Source organism: Mustela lutreola, chromosome 4 (genome assembly GCF_030435805.1).
Source record: "Mustela lutreola isolate mMusLut2 chromosome 4, mMusLut2.pri, whole genome shotgun sequence".
In the NCBI taxonomy this organism is placed as follows: Eukaryota; Metazoa; Chordata; class Mammalia; order Carnivora; family Mustelidae; genus Mustela; species Mustela lutreola.
Window position 1 is genome coordinate 23,766,706 of NC_081293.1, and position 19,756 is coordinate 23,786,461.

The 19,756-nt window shown below is 41.5% G+C and overlaps 1 protein-coding gene across 1 annotated transcript in view; it reads right to left on the reverse strand.

The window, feature by feature from the left end:
- SORCS3 (sortilin related VPS10 domain containing receptor 3) overlaps positions 1-19,756 on the reverse strand; it is a 590,518-nt gene that overhangs the window by 82,451 nt on the left and 488,311 nt on the right. Inside the window, exons 10-13 of the mRNA XM_059173261.1 lie at positions 18,133-18,275; positions 16,501-16,603; positions 11,021-11,097; positions 7,852-7,943 (exon numbers count right to left, since the gene is read on the reverse strand). Coding sequence (XP_059029244.1) covers positions 7,852-7,943; positions 11,021-11,097; positions 16,501-16,603; positions 18,133-18,275 — 415 coding nt within the window. The remainder of the gene's footprint in view (positions 1-7,851; positions 7,944-11,020; positions 11,098-16,500; positions 16,604-18,132; positions 18,276-19,756) is intronic.

Here is a 19,756-nt window from a genome sequence, read left to right on the forward strand (position 1 = left end):
TCTGAATAGTGGCAAGACAAGACTATAAAATCAAAATAAAATAAGTTTCCTTTGTCAAATATTTGTTGATGCCTATGTGCCTGGTCTGGCAGTGGCCTCTGTCCAAAGGATCTAGTGGTGAACAGGAAAGGGCAGGCTCTAGCTCAAGTGGAACTTACATTCTAACTTGAGGAGACAAATAACATTCAGACAAATGGATTAAAAAATATGAGTTGTGGGAAGGCTGGGTGGCTCAGTTGGTTAAGCATCGGCCTTCAGCTCAGGTCATGATCCTAGGGCCTGGGATTGAGTCCCACATTGGGCTCCTTGCTCAGCTGGGAGTCTAATTCTCTCTCTGCTTGCCGCTCACCCTGCTTTGTGCTCTCTCTCTCTGAAAAATAAACAAAATCTTAAAAAAGAAGAAAATGAAAAGAAGGGCCATCTGTACCCCAATGTTTATAGCAGCAATGGCCACGGTCGCCAAACTATGGAAAGAACCAAGATGCCCTTCAACGGATGAATGGATAAGGAAAATGTGGTCCATATACACGATGGAGTATTATGCCTCCCTCAGAAAGGATGAATACCCAACTTTTGTAGCAACATGGATGGAACTCGAAGAGATTATGCTGAGTGAAATAAGTCAAGCAGATAGAGTCAATTATCATATGGTTTCACTTATTTATGGAGCATAACAAAAAGCATGGAGGACATGGGGAGTTAGAGAGGAGAAGGGAGTTGGGGGAAATTGGAAGGGGAGGTGAATCATGAGAGACTATGGACTCTGAAAAACTATCTGAGGGTTTAGAAGGGGCGGGGGGGTGGGAGGTTGGGGTACCAGGTGGTGGGTATTAGAGAGGGCACGGATTGCATGGAGCACTGGGTGTGGTGAAAAAATAATGAATACTGTTATGCTGAAAATAAATAAATTAATTAAAAAAAAACAAAAAAAGAAGAAAATACGTATTTAAAAAATATGAGAAATAGAAAATACGAGCTATAAATACACATCATGAGACAATTAAAACAGAGTGATGTGATAGTGATAGAGAGTGACTACTTTGTATTGAAAATTCAAGAGAGTCATCTTTTAAGAGGTGACATTTAAACTGAGATCAGGGGGTACCTGGGCAGCTCAGTCAGTTAAGCATCTGCCTTTGGCTCAGGTCATGATCCCAGGATCTTTCAACTGAAGGCTCCCTGCTCAGCAGGGAGTCTGCTTCTCCTTTCCCTCTGCTGCTCCCCTACTTCTGCTCTCTCACTCACATGCTTTCTCTCAAATAAATAAAATATTCTAATAAATAATGAAATACACTGAGATCTGAAGGATAATAAGGAACAATCTATGCAAAGACCCAGGTGAGAGCCATTCCAGAGGGAAGATGGAAAGGATGAAAGGAGGCTGCTGTGTGGGAAGGGCAGAGAGACGGTCAGTGGCTGTAGATCAGTGGGAAAGTAGATTAGTGGAAAGAAATGGAGTCCGAAAATTAGGCTGGGAAGAATATGAGGGACCTTATTTCCAGCTGAAATGAAAGAGGTATGTTTTGATTTAAACTTTAAAACACAATTTTCATTTCTTTATGGGGAATAGATTCTCAAGATTCAAAGTGAATACAAGGAGATGAACTGGGGGAGAGTAACAATTGTAAAAGACCATGTGAGAATGGGGTCTGGGTAAAGGTTATAGTAGTCTAAAAAGAAAGAGATGGAAAGGATATTTTTATAAGTGAAGTCAATAGGATTTGGTAATAAAATGTACACTGGTTTTGTTTGAGCAAAAGTAAGAAATCATGGACAACCCAGATTTTCATGATGAAGCAGTTGAGATGGAGAAATGGGAAGAACAGGAGAAGCAAAGCTTTTTTCTTGTTTTTATTGGTCCACTTCAAGGTTTAGATGTTTTTTGGACTCACATGTTGTGACACACTGTCAAGAAGAACTTTAGATGGAGGGATCCAAATTTATGGGAAGTAATCAAAGTTGGGAATAAAGATTTCGAAGTTGCTCATAAGGTAGGACCAACTTAAAGCAGAACGTTTAACAAGAAAGAAAAAAAAAGCCCCACATCCAGAGAAGAGAAATGAGTAACTAATGGTAAGTTCAAGCTGAAAACAACTGGGGTCACTGTCAATCATTAAGTTATTTTTCTAAAAATGACACTATTGTGAGAGGTAATCAAGCCACTGTAAATCTAGTATGTGTTCACAGATAGATAACATGCATAATAGAAGAAATTATCCTTCTACTAAATCCTAAATACTATGTTTAGTTACAATCATTGTAGAGAAACTGACAAACAATGTGATTAAAGGTAAAAAACAGGTTGTTCTAGAAATGGGTTATATGAATTGAAGAGAGCTTAGGGAAAGGAAGAACAGAGCTGAATTAATTACCATTGCCTTTTAATTCTCTTTAGTAAGAAAAATGTAGTTAAACATATAAAAAAAAACCTATTTTTTAACAACTGAAAAGGGGAAATGTCTGTGAAAGAAATCAGTCATTGGATGCATAAAGATATTAATGAAAAATACAGATAAAATAAAGGAGAAAATATTTCCATTCTCACAACTGTTCTAAAAAGAACAAATATTTGTGCACAAGAATTTAAGCTTCCAAGTTTTTGTCCTGTTCACTTTTACAACTCAGTCCTTAAGCTGATGCTGGATAGATAATTTATGCTCAGTGTGTTAGGAATGAATGCATAAATGCATAAAACCGATCTTGAGTTGCATATATGATCATTTTCCAAAACTCAGAAGATTAGACAAAGAGATCTCTTGAGGTCCCTTCCAGCTCTAAAAATCATGTGAAATGCTGGATCAGACTTACTCAGCATAGCTCTGGGTAGCAGAACAGATACTAATGGACATTAATTATAAGTAGATTCACTATTGCTCAGCATAAAAACAATCTTTCTAACAGCTACAGCCATTATATGAGATGGGAACTCTGTCTTGGGTATATGCGAGTTGTTCAGCCCTGCGTCATTGTGGTGAAGGAGGGTGATCCTCTGGGTGTCACAGAAGTATCTGCTATGCTAGGTGTGAAGCCAAACTACACACTCTCTAAGACCCTTTCTTATTCCAGCATCTATGACTTTATGACATTGACATCAAATCCACTAAAAGGAACAGAATCTTCCAAGAATAACCAAGTCCTCCCAGAAGTCTCTAGCACAGAAATAGAGTTATAGTGGTCACGGGGAATCAGTATTCCTCCCTTTGGTTAGTTGCATCACTTGGTCTTATTTGATCAGAGACCTGGAACTTCTTTTTAGAGACCTGGAAGTTCTTCAGAACAGCACATGCACTTTCCCTTTTCAGAGGCATGTATTGGTTATGACTACTGTTTACATGAGAATGTGCCTTTGGACAAGACACCAATGCTCACCATCAGTTATAGAAAACCAAAGGAACACAAAGGGCCAGGTGATATTTCATTTCCTGTTTCCAAGAACATCTTATTGAAAGGAGACACTAACAGCTTGTCAAGGCTAAGTAAGTGGTAGGACCCCCGTCTACCTGCCAATTAGTAGCTCTGTCTATTGTGAGTCTTCATTAGAGCACTGCATTCCATAGGGTTCTATTATTCATTTCACCCTAATGCATTCATGGTCTAAAGATAACACTGGATGGAGGCTTACCTGAAACAGCACTTAGGTTCTAATCTCTATGCATCGAAATGTACACGGTCACAAATAGATGGGCTCATTTGTATGCTGTTTTGTCTTCACGTGTATCTAGCTACCTATCATTTCAATTTATGGGAAACAGCATGCCTTATTAGTCTAGCTAACATTTCCTCAGCTTTTCAATTATGACTCCTCTTTTCTCTGAAAGGCAATGTAGCTATTATTTAAATTTGAGAACCACTATACCCTTGTGTAAGAGTGGGTAGGCTGGTGTGGGTTTTTTTTCTATGCAAATATATATATACATCTGTGTTAAATATAATGTCAGTTTGAGGCCTACCCAGAAAATAACAATGAACTGATAACTTTTCTCTCACTTAAAATGAGCTACTTGTTTACGTTGAAGGTTGTGACTTAATTAGAAGTCACTGGTGATGAAGAAACTGCTTGAGGGGCGCCTGGGTGGCTCAGTGGGTTAAGCCGCTGCCTTCGGCTCAGGTCGTGATCTCAGGGTCCTGGGATTGAGTCCCGCATCGGGCTCTCTGCTCAGCAGGGAGCCTGCTTCCTTCTCTCTCTCTCTCTCTCTCTCTCTCTGTGCCTGCCTCTCAGTGTACTTGTAATTTCTCTCTGTCAAATAAATAAATAAAATCTTAAAAAAAAAAAAAAAAAGAAAGAAACAAACTGCTTGAGTTTCACAAGCTTGCAATTTATATGCATGAGACAAAAATCAGTCCTGAATCTCATAAGGAACACTGGTGATAATGGTATGGTCAAATCCTTCCAAAACACACACTTAGCCTTTGAAAGAGAAGTGCAAAGGAGAATTTTTGAATGGGTTATTTGTGTTCCAACACACAGCTTCGAGAGCTGGCTTTAACCATTGCAGAGATTATTTCAGAGAATGGCATTCACAGGTAGGCAAGTAAGCAGAAATCATGGGTAGTGGTTAAGTTCAAGGGAACATTTGTAGCATTTATGACAAATGGCAGTGTTGACATCCATTAAATGGAGAAAATTCTATCTCAAAAGCTTAGTGTGAAAAATCACGTTTAATACTTTGTAAGTTGGAGTAGGCAAACACAGGGAGGGAGGTGTTAACATTATCATAAGAGGAAGTTGAATGGGAATGTAGCTATTTTTTCTGAGCTTTACCAACAACTTCTACCAACAAAAAAGATTTCATGGAGCAAGGTTTTGTATTACTGACTTAGAGAGGCACAATTTTATCCTACTTAGATATCCCTGAGAGAAATTTAAACAATTCTCACAGCTTGAATGGTTACCCTCCAGAAATTCCCAGACAAATGTTCCTTTTGGAAGTGATCAGGTCTTGGGTGAGAAACTACTACAGAACAGACTGAATGGTCAGGTGTAAGGATGGAAGATGAACCAAAACCAAAACTCTCTAGTCCCTCTGTTCCATGGAAGATATACTTGCTTTTCCTATCCCCAGAAGGAAATAACACCACCAAATTCCTCTTTTCTTTAGAACAAGGAAACATTTGTGCAAAAGACTCTAGAAATCAATCACTAAGTAAGTACTAGTTTCCTACCATAATGAGGGAGAAAGAGCAGGAGGGTGATGGTCAAGTGTGAGATGGGGTTGCCACACCCTTCTCTTGAGACTTAGGTGGAAGAATTCTGCTCAGCTATATCTGTCCTCAGGGCATTTACCAATTTTCTTATTGAGACATCAATGGAAGTTCTTAGAATGTCATGATAAGGGCCAAAAAATGTTGCCTTTCTTGGTTAAAAAACAAACAACTGAACTTGTTTTAAGAGTCAAATTATCCTGTCTCAGAGTACAAGTGCTATTCAGTCCTCAGTAGAGAAGCTCTTCCCTCCACAAGGAGGCAGGTCTTTGCAGAAGAAGGAATTACCTACAGGCTCAACCTGGCATTTAAGTTCTTCTGAGTCCTATGCACCCTAATTTACTCCCACCTTTGATTCCAATCAACTATATTTTCTGAACACTTCCTACTTTTCCTGAATCCCAGGTTTTGGTCACAGTTTCTCTTCCCTTGGCTTGCCTTTCATCAGCCCTCTGACTCCTGGCAGCCTTTTTCAAGAACTAACTCTCATGTCAGCAGCTACCTGAAGACCCCCTTACACACTAGGCAGGACTCCATCCTCTGCTAAGATCCCAGCAATACATATGGCCAGCATACTTTAGCAGGCATTGCTGGATTTCTGGTGATATGTGGACTACTTAAGCTCCTTATCTTAACTATGACCTCCCAGAGAGCTGGGGCCATGTGATAAGCCTCATTAAAGTATCTGGAAAATTCATTTAAAGCAGAAGAACATCTGTAACAGAGATCCAACTTAGTGCCACCAGGTACTAGCTGTGTATCCTTGAGCAAAGAATTTATTATGTCTGCATTTCAATTCCATTATAAATATGTGATTAAAAAGAGTACCCACACACATAAGGTTGTTGGATTGTTAAAGAACTAACTGAGATAATTCATGTAAAGAGTTTAGAATGGTGCCTGGAATAGAATTCCTCAAAAACTCCTGATTATCATTAGTATTAAGTAATTACACACTTCTGATTCTACCCAAAAAATATATAATCAGTAGTGAAAGGATGGTAAAGAATAACAGTGAGAACTTGTATATGCTTATTCTTGAATTGATAAAGCACTTTTCCTTCCAGTGGCTCCATGTACTTTTTAAAAAACTTTAACCTCATTATCTGTCTGAAGACAGAGTGATAGATAAAAACCACTGGGATTTATGTTAGCTTGAGCTCTAAGAAACTGATGTATTTAACCATTTTTGACCAACAAAAATGGCAAGATGATATGGTTTAACTTAATAACTGAGAGAAACCCTCTTGAGTCCTTGCCAAGGTGACTGAAGCTTGAATTTGGCACCTAGAAGTCCTATGGCTTTTCCTGATTACAGCCTGATGTTTCCCAGTAAACCTCTGACTTTAAAAGTGTTAGTCTCCCAAAATCAAGGATCTGGGAGTTAAGCCAGAGTCCATCCTCCAGCTCATGGCTCATCCCAACAACAGCACTCAAGCTGGCATACCCTTACTGTCAAATATTCACTCTCAAATATTTACTTTGCTGCATTGGAAGCCTGAAATTCTTCCCCTTCAGCATATAAACACATATTGTACTCATTCATTCCCTGCAAAAAGCCAAAAAAAAAAAAAAAACCCAACAACAGAATCATCATCATCATCATCATCACCATCATCAACATCATCATCATCATCACATATTCTCACAGATCTTTCTCACCATGACCATCAAAATATATTTTCACAGATCTTTGTCCTCACTGGAGGGTCTTACATATACACACTCAACCTCATTCCATAATCAATTTTATTGAAAATTATCTACAGTGTTCCCACTTCAATCCATTGCTTATCATTCATTCATTCATCATTCATAAACCTATTATAATCTACCTTTCAATCCCACTTCTCTTTTGAATCTACTCTGACACAGATCACTAATGACCTCCCTTACTCCTCTATATTGCTTAATCCTATATTGTTTTTCATTCCATAACTAATTTGGTCTGATTATAGAATTGGGTGCTATTGATCATCCCTTTCTTCAGCAACCCTGAAAATATTTCTCCTGTGTTTTTATTGTTTTGTCTACTTCTTCTTGGTCTGTTCCATAATTTATTTTCTGTCCTCTGTGCTGACACTCAACTATGCCCCACTGGCTTCTCCTTTTTGTACCCACTCTTCTGAGGCATTGAACCCACTGCCATGGCTTTACCTACCATCTAATGGCTAATGACTCCAAATCTGGAGTGTCAGCCCAGACCTCTGTACTGACATTCAGATGAATATACCTGAGAAATTATCATCTCTGCTTGAACATTCACAGACATTGCAAACACAACTTAGCTAGAACTGAATTTTGTGTCTGCTATATGAACCTAACATTCTTCTTGCAGCAATTTTCATTTCCTGTATTTTGGATTCCTAATTTCAGCTGTTTGAACTCACAGGCCTTTCCTGGTCTTTTCTGCTTATATGAGTCCCCATTCCTACTACCCTGCTCTAATCATTATACTTCCCATCTAAGTTATCTGCAGGCCTATCACTGCTACCTAAGAGTTGGATGATGGAAGGTATATTAAATGGAAGGATGGATGAATAAATGAAAGAGGAAATAGGTAAATGGGTACAAAGTCATGCAGAAAAACTTATTCCAACACTTTCCACTAAAAAATTGCTCATTAATAGGGTAGGGAGCTGTCCTTACCACAAATGTCTGACTGGTAGAGGTGTGTGTTTCATGGCCACGAGGGCGCCACCCCAGTCTAGGAACCAGACATTGTACTCTTCATCAAAGATCTGGAACAACAACAACAACAACAACAATCATAGCAACACCTTACATTTGCATAGTGCTTGACAGTTTACAAAATCTTTCACATTGTTTCATCTAGGTTCTGAGCTTTTCAACAATCCTATCAGGTAGTTTGGCAAGTACTATCATCCCCACTTAAAAGATGAAGACATAGGCTTTGGAGAAAACAAATAATTCTCCCAAGTCCACTCAAATGGCATTTCCAGGACTCCCTCCAGTAGTTCTATGAACCAGTATGCTACAAAGAGTTGAGATAACAAGATGTGCAGCTAGATAACACAAAAGAAAATATGACTTCAAAAATGTTTCCCTATCTTTGCATCCAAGTAAGTTACTACTCAGCTCTTTCTTCTTTTGCATCTAAGCAGATTTTTGCTAATTTATAATTGGTCTGTGTCTTACAGTGTTGTTCATAAACTGTCTAGGAATGTAAAGATAATTTCTGTAGACACTAATGTATACATTATGACCAATTTCTTACACTGAGCCACCACCTCCTAGGTTTCCATGCAAAGTGGATGAAGGCCTAAGTTTGACCCTTGAGGATCTTTACTCTTAAGGTACATTGTAACACAGTGCTTCAAGAGACCTAGAGTTACTCACTCTTGATTCATCTCTTTGTCCTTTACTTATTCATCCATCCACTCATTCATTCACACATTCAGAGATCCATCCATCCATCTACCCAGAGGCATTTCCTAAGCACCTACTATGATGCTGGGCTCTGAGCAATGAGAACTCCAAATGTAATCCCACATGTATCAATGCTTCTGTTATATACAACTATCATATCTCCAACCTGAAACAGGAAAAAATATTTCTGCAGCAGAAAACCAACCCTTCTTTAGATTTCTAGAGGAAACTGGAATTGGACAATTCTTCTGGCTCTTAACCACTACGGGTGTTTCCTACAGCCTGGATGGAGAGGTTGGGATGGTGGGTTAAGTGAACCATAGTAGAAAAGGTAAGGAGGTCTATTTAAAAGAGAGAGATTAGGAGGAATGGGGTCCCCTGTACATATGCCCCCAGGAACACCACAGAGAAAAAGTAAATGGATTTTCAGGCCTAACCTCTCAACTGGTTTCCTTTCTCACATTTGCCTTTTAAGGAAATAAAAATGTCCAAATTAATGGTAGTCTTAATGCAAAAAGGACCTCAGGGTGATTCATTTGTATATCATATAGAAACAGGGACTCTGAACCTATAATGCCAGCATTTTCTCTCCAAAGCTCAAATGTGGGCTCTGTGATAAGACACATAATGGAGATGCTGGACTGAAGTCTGTGGATGAGGAGTCTCAGTCTCAGCATGGGGAAGACAGGGATACCATTCACTTTTCACTTTCCTCTTGATCACTCTGGCCACTGCTAACAATTGCCCTGTGCAAAACTGGGGTGGAAACTGGAATCCCTAGCTAACAGGAAAAAGAAAAAGAAAACCAAAGTAGTGGCAACACAGGAAGGAATGTTGCAGTGGCCACTCGGCCAGGTGAGCTATTTCTTGAGTTGGAGAGACAATGGTTTGTTGTTGGGAGTTTCTGTACCAGAAGAGTTGATGTTCCAGTTTCCATCCTCATTTGACACTTAAGAGATTATCTTATATTCTAAGAAGATATGTTCTGAATGATGTGTCTGCTCCTCATCTACCTAATTATGGCCCGTGGGTAGGAACCTTAACTATTTTTTGTTGTATGCCTTATAGTACTTAAAATAGCTGGTTGCATCTGGTGGGCTTGGTAGATTTTTCTTCTGATAGTGGTAGTGGTGACAGTGGTAGCAATGGGGGTGATGCTGGTGATGCTGGTGATGGTGATGACAGCTTCACTAAGAGATCCAAAAGTGGAACTTGTCCAATTAGATAGTAGATGGTGGTCGCACCTGCATCAAGATGTTCAGTGCTCCTCCTTCATCTTCCTCAGCTGAAAACCTTCTCACCTTTCAGACTTAGTGAAAAGTCAACTCTTCTTGTGAAGTCTTTCCCAGTTTCCTCAAGTAGAATCAATTCTTCCCTTTTCCCTGCAGGCTAAAAATGCCACTAAAATATCAGGGGCACCTGGGTGGCTTAGTCAGTTAAGCATCCAGCTCTTGATTCGGTCTCAGGTCATGATCTCAGGGTCATGAGATCAAGCCCCACATAAGACTCTCTTAAAATTCTTAAGATTCTCTCCTTCTGTTGCTGCCTATGCCCCCTGCTCATGGGCACTCTCTCTCTTTAAAAAAAAAAAAAATCATTCTAAACTATAGTTAGTTATTTATGAAGCTGTTTTCTCTACTTAATTTTGTACTCCTTGAAGAAAGGGACTCCAAAGTATTCAATTGCCTCCTCAGGTTTGTACTTGACACCTACCTGACATTGTATAAATCTGTGTTGTTTAATACAGTGGCCACGTGAGACTATTTAAATTTAAATTGATTAAAATAAAATAAAAAATTCAGTTCCTCTGTCACACTAGCCACACTTCAAATGTTCAATACCACATGGGATGGCATAGACACAGAACAATTTCCATCCTTGAAGGAAGTTCTATTGGACAGTGTGCTATAAATGTTTATAAAACTGAATTAATTTTTCATGTAGACATGTATCTGTTAATCTGTTTCATACTTCCTTTAGGTTGGGCCTACATAATACTTAACCCACCAGAGACTTCCACAGCTTTGTGTTTTTAATATTCCAACTCACTCATCTTGTAAATAAAGAAACAGATCCAGCAAGGTAAAGGGACCCATCTACCCAGATCCATAGCACATTAAGAATAGGAACCATTTCATCAGTTGTATCCCCAGAAACCAGCAGAGTACTTAGCATCCAATGGCTGTCCCATACTTACACTGAATGAAAGAATGGAAAAAAATGAAAAAATTCCAGTTCTTTCTGTTCCTTGCCCAATGCTTTCATTTTACCCCACTGCCCATCTGTCAGCAAAAATGGATCAAACTGAACAGCTTCTTCCATGTTTTTTTGCAACCACAGTCATACTGAGCCTGAGAATTTACAGGAAAAGAGATGTTGGCAGAACTTGCCCTAAATGCCTCATCCCTGCCCCAGTTCTCCCAGTTACCTGTCTCCATGTGTTGCCCCCATCAGAAGAGATGAACACACCAATATCAGTATATGAGAGCTCCGGGCCAATGTTGCCTGAAACATAAGCAGATTGTTTGTAATCGCTGATTTGGGACTTGGGGGGAAGGCGGCAGAGAGTTAAGGTTTTCCAAGTTATGTTTAAGGTTGATGTGGGGCTGCGTGGCTGGCGCAGTCAGAAAAGATGTGACTTTTGATCTTGGGGTCATGGGTTTGAGCTCCCCGTTGGGTGTAGAAACTACTAAAAACAATGATTAATTAATTGTTAAGAATTTCTTTAAAATAAATGAAAATAAAGTTGATGTGTGTAGTGCTTTTTTGGTGCCATATCAAAAACACAGCAAGAAGAAAAAAACAATATGGAAACCAAAGTAAATAATAGGACAGGAATGCATTTTTAAATGGTTAAGACTCAAAGACTCGATATCAATGAGCTTGGATCTCTTTAACAATTCATGCTCTTACCAACAGTCTCTTAAAATTGATTGTGATATGTGTTCCCTGAAGGTGGCAAAAAGTGGAACAGTAAACATGCACGGAGAAGGTGGACCTAAGGTCACCTTCCTCCTCATGTATAACTGTAACCTAAGGAAAACTGGTGTGTGTGTCTGTGTGTGGGTCCATGCATATACATGTGAGTTGTATTGAACTTAAACATGTCCACTTGTCCCTTGAGTACCAGGCAGTTGTATGACCCAATATTATAGACTATGTAAGCAAGTTTACAGGTTGCCCAGAATAAAATGAAAATATTCAGGGGCACCTGGGTGGCTCAGTGGGTTAAAGCCTCTGCCTTCGGCTCAGGTCATGATCCCAGGGTCCTGGGATCGAGCCCCACATCTGGCTCTCTGCTTAGCAGGGAGCCTGCTTCCTCCTTCTCTCTCTCTGCCTGCCTCTCAGCCTACTTGTAATCTCTGTCTGTCAAATAAATAAATAAAATCTTTAAAAAAAAAAAAAAAATGAAAATATTCAGCAGATCACGGCCATCAAGGATGACAGGAGAAGGTGGCACCTGGTTTGTGCCAATCTAAATGCCTCCATCATATCACCCCTTCATTCTATCTTTCCCATTCTTTTTCTTTCCCTTGCACAAAATTACCTTGGGATTACGTTAATTAAAAAAAGATAGTGATCTAGATTTTCTAGTCTACCTACATTGCCCAATGATACCCCATGGGCACTCCCTCACCTCAGAGCCCAGAACAATGCCCCAAATGTAGTAGTCATTTGCTCAATAAATAATTGTGGAATGGATGAATGAATCAACAAATGATTACATCATGTTCTGATGTTGATGAGCATTTGGGGAGGTATCAAGAACAAGGAAAGTACCCTAAAGATGTAAGAATTTATCATTTTGGCTGATATTTTTTTTCTTTAAAAATAGCAGGAAGGGAATGCTAGCTCCCACACATCTGTAGCCTAAATAAGAGCACAATAAAAATGCAATAATGAAAATGTTAATTGAGCTCCTGACATTTAATGCTTCAAAATGAGAAATTAAAGCCAGGCTACAGCTTGTCAAGCTCCCATCAGCACCAGGGTGCACACAGCTAGCCAACTTGTTTTGACACTCAGGCTTCCAAAAATAACCCCGGGGCTCACAGCTCAGGCAGTAGGTACGAGAGGAGCCGGGAGAGGCACAGTGAGCAGCTCTGTGGAGATCTGTCTGGAATCTGGAATTCAACTCTCCAGAACAGTTTCTGGAAGGCACAGATGAAGAAAGAAAAGAGGGATGGGGCAGAGAATGTCAACTCCCATCGTTTGGTGATGGCTGCCTGTTAAGAAGGATTCTGAAGCCAGATTTGGTTTCCAAAGAACAGAGCATGGTGATCAATCAGTAATGTCTACCAACACGGTAGAGAGTGAGAGACGGAGGCAGGGGCAGAGTCACTCTTGAGCTGGAATCTGCTGTCCTCATCATGGCTTCTTAGAGCCTGTCTCATTACCCTGTAGCCTCTGCAGAAGCTGGTTCGGTCAACTCCCTAAGCCCCCTTCAAAGTTCCACCAGACTGATTTTGGAGGTTTTGTGGTAATGAGAATCTAAGGCTCACAGCGAAGTCTGTTTTGGGACATATCTTCTGTCAGTTGAAAGGAGCCCTGAAAGAAATGCTGCTCACCACAGAAACCAGAATGTTCATTCCCAGAGGGAGGAACAGAAAAGATATATGCAGGACAATTGGCTCTTAGAACGTGGGCAGTCCTTAAGTGGCCCCATGGGGAATCTTGGATAGGAATAATTTGGTTTCTGGTGTCAGAGAAGGAAAATTTGAAACCAGGAGGCTCCCCGAAGCAGTCTCTGGTCAGGTTGGAAGAAGAGGTAGCTGTTCCCCACTTACGTGGTGCAATGAGAGAGAAGAAGGAGACACACAGGGAGGAACACAGAGCTTCTCTCACCAGTGGCTTAGCTGGTAAATCCTGGAGGTTCCACTATCCTTTTTGGCAACTTTAAACAACTTGTAAAATCTCCCATTTCCTCTCAGGGCTATCCTTCTCTGCTCCTTAGTTAAACACATGGAGGTGGGGGTGCAAAAATAAAAGCATAAAGAGAGGGAGAGAATTCTGGAGTCCTCTAGAGTAAGAGATGTTTCTCTCACCAGCCCAGACACCCATTCAGGGGATTAAGGGCTTGGGGAAAGAGGAAGCAGACAGTGCACAATGCCCTGGAGGGAGGAATTTGCCTCCAAGGAGCTTCAGTTTCTGGGAAGCCTGGTAGGGATCCAGGGGTAGCATGGGGCAGGCACATGAAGGGACTCAGGACCAGGGCTGGCGGGACAGAAGAGAACTGGAGTCCGAGTGAGGACTGGTGTGGGCCCAACACCACTTCCTCTTCATCCCCCAGTTCCTCATCTGTAGACTGAGAAGAGTCATTACCTTCTCGGCGTTGTACAGCTATTGTGTAGTTGAGGCACAGTGAAAGCTCCGCACACTGTAAGGCACTGTGAAAATGCCTAGCTTCAAAGCACAATGGTAAGAATATTTAGAACCCTCGTGCACCTGTTGGCTAAAAGCAACTGTCCGACTCTCCGGACAAGAATTCCATTTGCCTTCTGAGACGGCCTCAACAGGAGTTAGAGATGAATCCTGGCCTCCATGCAGCTCCCCTGAGACCACACCTCAGAGCGAAGGGGAAGAGGTGGTCGGTGAGCAGCTGGAGGCGCGAGCAGAAGGGAGGGAGCCCAGGGTCACGGACGCCCAGAAGCAGGTGAAATGACTGGATGTGTGAGAGGGCCCTGGAGAGACAGGCTCCATGCCGGCCACTGAAGACATCCTTGCTTGACTTCATAATTATTTTCCTGCGAGCAAACCACCTCTCAGGGAGAGCTGGTGAGCAGGGTAAGGAGAAGCCAGGCATGAGGAGGCATGTGCCAGCAATCTAGGGCTGGCTTTTCATCAGGATCGCTTCAGCTGTGTTACACCCCTCCCAACGCCCCCCACGACATTTGTATGGCAAGGAGCCACACGAAGTTATGAGAGTTACAAAGCACAGAGTAAAAGGCATTGGTAAATTCTGATATACAGTTGACCCTTGAACAACATGAATTTGAACTCTGTGGGTCCACTTGTGATTTTCTTTTTCAGTAAATACAGTATAGTGCTGTAAATGGATTTTCTCTTTCTCATGATTTTCTTAATAACACTTTCTTTCCTCTAGTCTACCTTATTGTAAGAATATAGTATACAATACATATAACATATAAAATATGTGTTAATTGACTCTTTATATTATTGGTAAGGCTTCTGGTCAACAGCAGGTTATTAGTAAAGTTTCAGGGACTCAAATATTATATGTGGATTTTTGACTACAGGAGGGTTGGCACCCTGAACCCCCACATTGTTCAAGGGTCGGGTGTCCATGAACAAAAACTTTCAAAAACAAATGTTTATTTAACGTATCCATGTTTGTTCATTTATAAAGACTTAACATTTGACTAATTTAAGGGTGCATGATAGTCTCAGGTAAATCTACAGTTAATCCCACCTCACTATGCTCTGAGCACTCTTCCAGATCTTGTGGACTCTCCTACCTCTGATTTTTACGAGACGACGAGGGTTAAATTTCTCTAATATTACTGATGATAAGAGCTAATGTGTACTGAGCATTCAACATGTCCCAGGCACTGTCCGAGTACCCTAAATGCAGTTCTTCATTTAACCCTTCAATTCTGTTATGTCAGTACTGTCAACCACACTTTGCCACTGAAAACACTGAAGTTCAGAGTGGTTAAGTCACACAGGACAATGCCTGGCTATACAGTTGGCATACTAAATAATAAATAATATTAACTTTCATTATTGATTACTCTTTTTCTTTCTTTCTTTTCTTTTTTTTTTTTTTTGGATTACTGTTTTCTATGTTGCTTCTACTCCAAGCCAGGGTGTCCAACCCACAAGTTGGGAGGTCCGACCCAATTAAGAAGTGTGGGGATCACTCCCCAAGCCAGAATAGCAACTGAACCTGCCCTCATCTCTCACTAACCAGGGTTGAAGCCTATCCTGAAGCCAGTGGTGTTCAATATGGGGATTCAATTCCTACGGGGTTGACAGAAGGACCTAGAATGCTCACTGCAAATCTCATCCACATGGTGAGTCCCCAGTGGCATTTCAAAGTTCCTGCCACTGGCGGCACAGGGAAGGAAGTCGTGTCTAAGAGAGCGGTGACTCTAGGAGCCAGAATTTCAGGTTAACGAGACAAGACAGAATGTACCACCTCAGGGAGTCAATGTGAATTTATCTGCTTTCATTAGAGAAAAGCCTAACACCAGAGCTCTGACTTCAGAGATGAGAAGCCCGCCTTGCTTTATGCCACCAACGTATTCCTGAAAGGTGCCTAGAAATCAGACGCAGGCTAATCAGCACATTCCCCGGGCACCTTCATTTTCATTTCAGAGTTGCTTCATCTTCATTTCTGATTGATGTTCAGTGGACAGTGGTTCCAACAATGCAACCTTAGGTTTCTTCTGCCCTTTCCCCCAGGCTCTCAGCCAAGTGGTTAATCATGTGTAAACAAACCTTTACATGCACCAGAGACCTCCTGATTAAAAACAGCTCTGGGGTGAAAGCCTTTGCAAAGAATCCTCTGTGTAAAGAGAAAACGACCCCAACTTATATTTGGTGAGCTGGCAAGTTCATATACCAAAGGTGTCTTAAAGTGAGAATTCCCCATGACAAACAAGCTTTCTGATGAGTCAGTTTAGTTTGAGAAAACCTCTCGCTTCTTGCTAAATAAGCACAGGGGACAGCTCTGTGACGGTGTGCAAAGTGGGTAACCTAGAAGTTACAAGTGTCTTGAGCTCTTTTCCTGGGTCACAAGACTGGCCCTGGGGTGCCATGACCCTGCTTATTTCCTGGGGAGAGTGCTCATCACTGTCACCAAAATGCTCAAATGAGTCCAAAGAAGTGATAAATGTATTCCAGAAGGCATCAGGGAGGAAGAAGCACAGGGAATGTCTTTCTTACCTGTAGCCACCACGAGTCCCGGGGCTGTCTCCTTGCTAGAGATTCTTCCTGAGGAGTATGGATTTTCAGAGATCTGCAAGTGCAGGTGTAAGGAGCAGAAGGGCTGAAACGGAGAAGAAAACAGCTTCATTCCAGCAAACTTCTGACCCACAATCCTGCCCCAGCAGAGATGAGGCTTCCAGAAAGAGCCGCCCACTAAAATTTGGGCAGGAGACATTTCTGCCTGAGGCAGCGGGTATGCTCATGTCAGAAGCTGCCTCCATCCCAACTGTAGGCCTCCCCTCCCTTCCTCATCTCCGCCCCATCCATCAAGGTCCAGTCCATAGTCAGCCTCATGAAGCCTCCCTGACCATTCCTTCCCACAGAATGATCCTGACCTTCCCTTGTTTCTGATCTTGACCATGACATCCAGCTCTTTAGAGCTATAGGCGGCCACTGGGAGGGATGCGGAGGGGAAGCTAAGTGAACAGTCTCCAGGCCCCCATACTATTCTTCAACCAGATTGCTTCTCTTTCTCCTTTATTATCTGATTCCTGTTTATAATGTTACTTGAATTTTACCTAGAATGTTTGAAGACATTGTCTAAAGCTAATAGAAATATATTTTCTTATTTATCCTTATTTGGGTGTTCTTAAAAAGGATGAGGGATTATAGAGATGTATCCTATATAATAAATAAATACAAGAGAATGATGATATTGGGGAAAGGAGAAAATAAGGCTAAGAAAATAAGATGAAGCCATGGGTAAGGTCTAGGAAAAAAGGAAATCCACACTGTGACCAGCTCCTGGAGGTGGGTGTGCATTTGTCTCTGATCTTCCTGAACACCAGCAGAAAAGATTAAAATCTACAGGGGGGGAAAAAAGAGGAAAGGAAAGGAAAGGCCCTATCTGTCCCCATATTCCTGGTTTTTAACATAATGTCTACAGTATGGTAAGTTGGTAATAAAGCTTTTTAGCGATGGCAAAAGGCAACTTTTTTGCTCACGAGAAATGTAACCATTTCTGGGGCCTTGGAAGAGTTTCTCACATAGGTCCGCTCTAAGACAACACTGAGGGTCACGAATTTCACTGTTAATGATCTGTCTTCCCTCCCCACCTTAGAGCTGCCACACCTGAGGGCAGAGGAAATTATTTATTATGTCCTCCAGAGTGCCTACCCCAATATTCCACATACTGGACACCCTGAGAATGCTGACAGATTAACCACTGTCCCACGTGGACACCCCAGCCTGATCTCTCCTGGGCTTGCAAGGCAACTTCTGCTTACCTTGACATCTGTCACACACTCATCAAATTATTTGATATCAGTATCAGTTAGCAGGTGTGTTTTCTACTCCTGAGCTCTGTCTAGAACCCTGGAACTCAGGCACTATTTCTTAAACATGTCTTTATCGTACTAAGAATTAGAGAACATGGTGTATTCTAAGTATAAGCCTGTGAGTTTCGACTGAACTTTCCATCCAAGTGGTTTGGCAGTCTTAGGCCGTAGATCATTGCTCTGGGACTTGTGGGAAATCCCTGCCCAGTACGAGCTAAGTTCCTAAGACCGCTTGATGGAAAAAAGCCCCTGATGGGACATCCCCAGGTGACCAGCTTGCCCTGTGGACTTCATGTGAGACTGGGCGACTGACCAGCAGGCAGTGTACTGGACTTCCATGCAGGTCCACATCTGGGGCTTGAAGTAGGCGCCAGTCTCTGCCCTTGTTGTAAGTGATGTATGTCTTCACCTGGTCTTCCACCTTCTTGTTTGCCAAGAATATCCCTTTGATACCTGCTACCTAGGAAAAAAGGCAAGAGATGGAGAACCATGTTGGGCCAAATGCTGGTAAGTGCTGGGACAGGGTGTTGGGGGTACAAAAGAAGAGAAGAGGAACATGGTGAGACATACCATATACCATATGGTCTTTGAGAGAAGTTTAAGTTCATCTCTGCACCCTCTGCCACCTGCCCCGACCCAGATGTCCCACTGCCCTTTTACCCATCTGCTTTTTCCCACTTAATGTGTTTCCACATTCTGTTCATAGGATCTTATTCTTAATTATTAACATTCCCTCTGAAGTGGCATTGGTTTATAACAACTGAAGGAGTTACCCCTTTCTGGGGAGCATTGTGTTTCTGCTCAGGAGGAGCTTGTAGGTAGATTTTGGAAGCATAAAGTTCTGATCCTTAAATCCGGAAGTTTCACTTCTTGATTAGTAGTGAAGCAGATGTTTTCAGGCAGATAAACCAGCTTGGTGACCTGGCATCCATCTTTGGCTGTGCCACTGGCTCTCTGGGGGATCCTGCATAACTTCCATGTCATCTTTGTGTCTAGCCAATGGTCACTTTGAAACAGACAGAATCAACCTGCCCTTCCTCTTTTTCCTCAGCTGCCTAACCATGGCTACATGAGATGAAGCAGAGCCCTCTTCCCAGAGTTCCTATCTAATGAATTTGCATACCCTTGATGTTTAGAAGGGAGAAGATCATCACCATGAAACAAGAAGCTAGGGAATTAAAAGAAATTTATGATTCAGAAAAGTTCTAGAGTAAGTACAGATTCAAATCAAACTTTGATTCCTTCCATGTCTACCTTTTGGGCAGTAAGAACAGATACCGTGAATGACGGCACTACGTCAAAGAAATTCCCTAACTTCCTGTACAATTCCAGCATGCTCCAAAGCCAAAAGGCAAGTCAAATCACTTAAATGTATATAAACTCAGAATTTTAAGTGCATTTATTTCCCATTCTTTGAGGATCATAATTAACGGATAGAATACCAGTGGAAAAGAATTTCACGGAAGTGAGCTCTTTTACTGTTTTTTAATGACCTAATTTAGTTGGTGAAATGAGAAGTTTGTTTTTGTTTTCACTTTTTTTTTTAAGTAACCTGACTGCCCTTGAAAAAGAATGCCAACCCAGATAAAAACAAACAAACAAGCAAAACATAGACAAAGAATGTCAAGTGGAGAACAGAAGTTATCTGGGAAGGACACCACCAGGGGAATTTGACAAAGGGCCAACTAAGGAATTGATTAGATTCCTAACTTGAACAGAGGGTGGGCAAGGACAGAAGCCAAGGAGGGGGGGGCACTGGTGTCAGAGTTCTGTCCTTTCCCAGAAAACCCCTCCCTACCCTGGCAGCTTAAAATCAGTGTCATTTCAGGAAGACTGGGATCTTCTACGGTAATCTGGGGTCTCTGAGGCTCTCTCATCACCTCAGTCTTTAAAACTAACCACAGAAGCATTTCTCTTAAACCTGACTACCGATTATT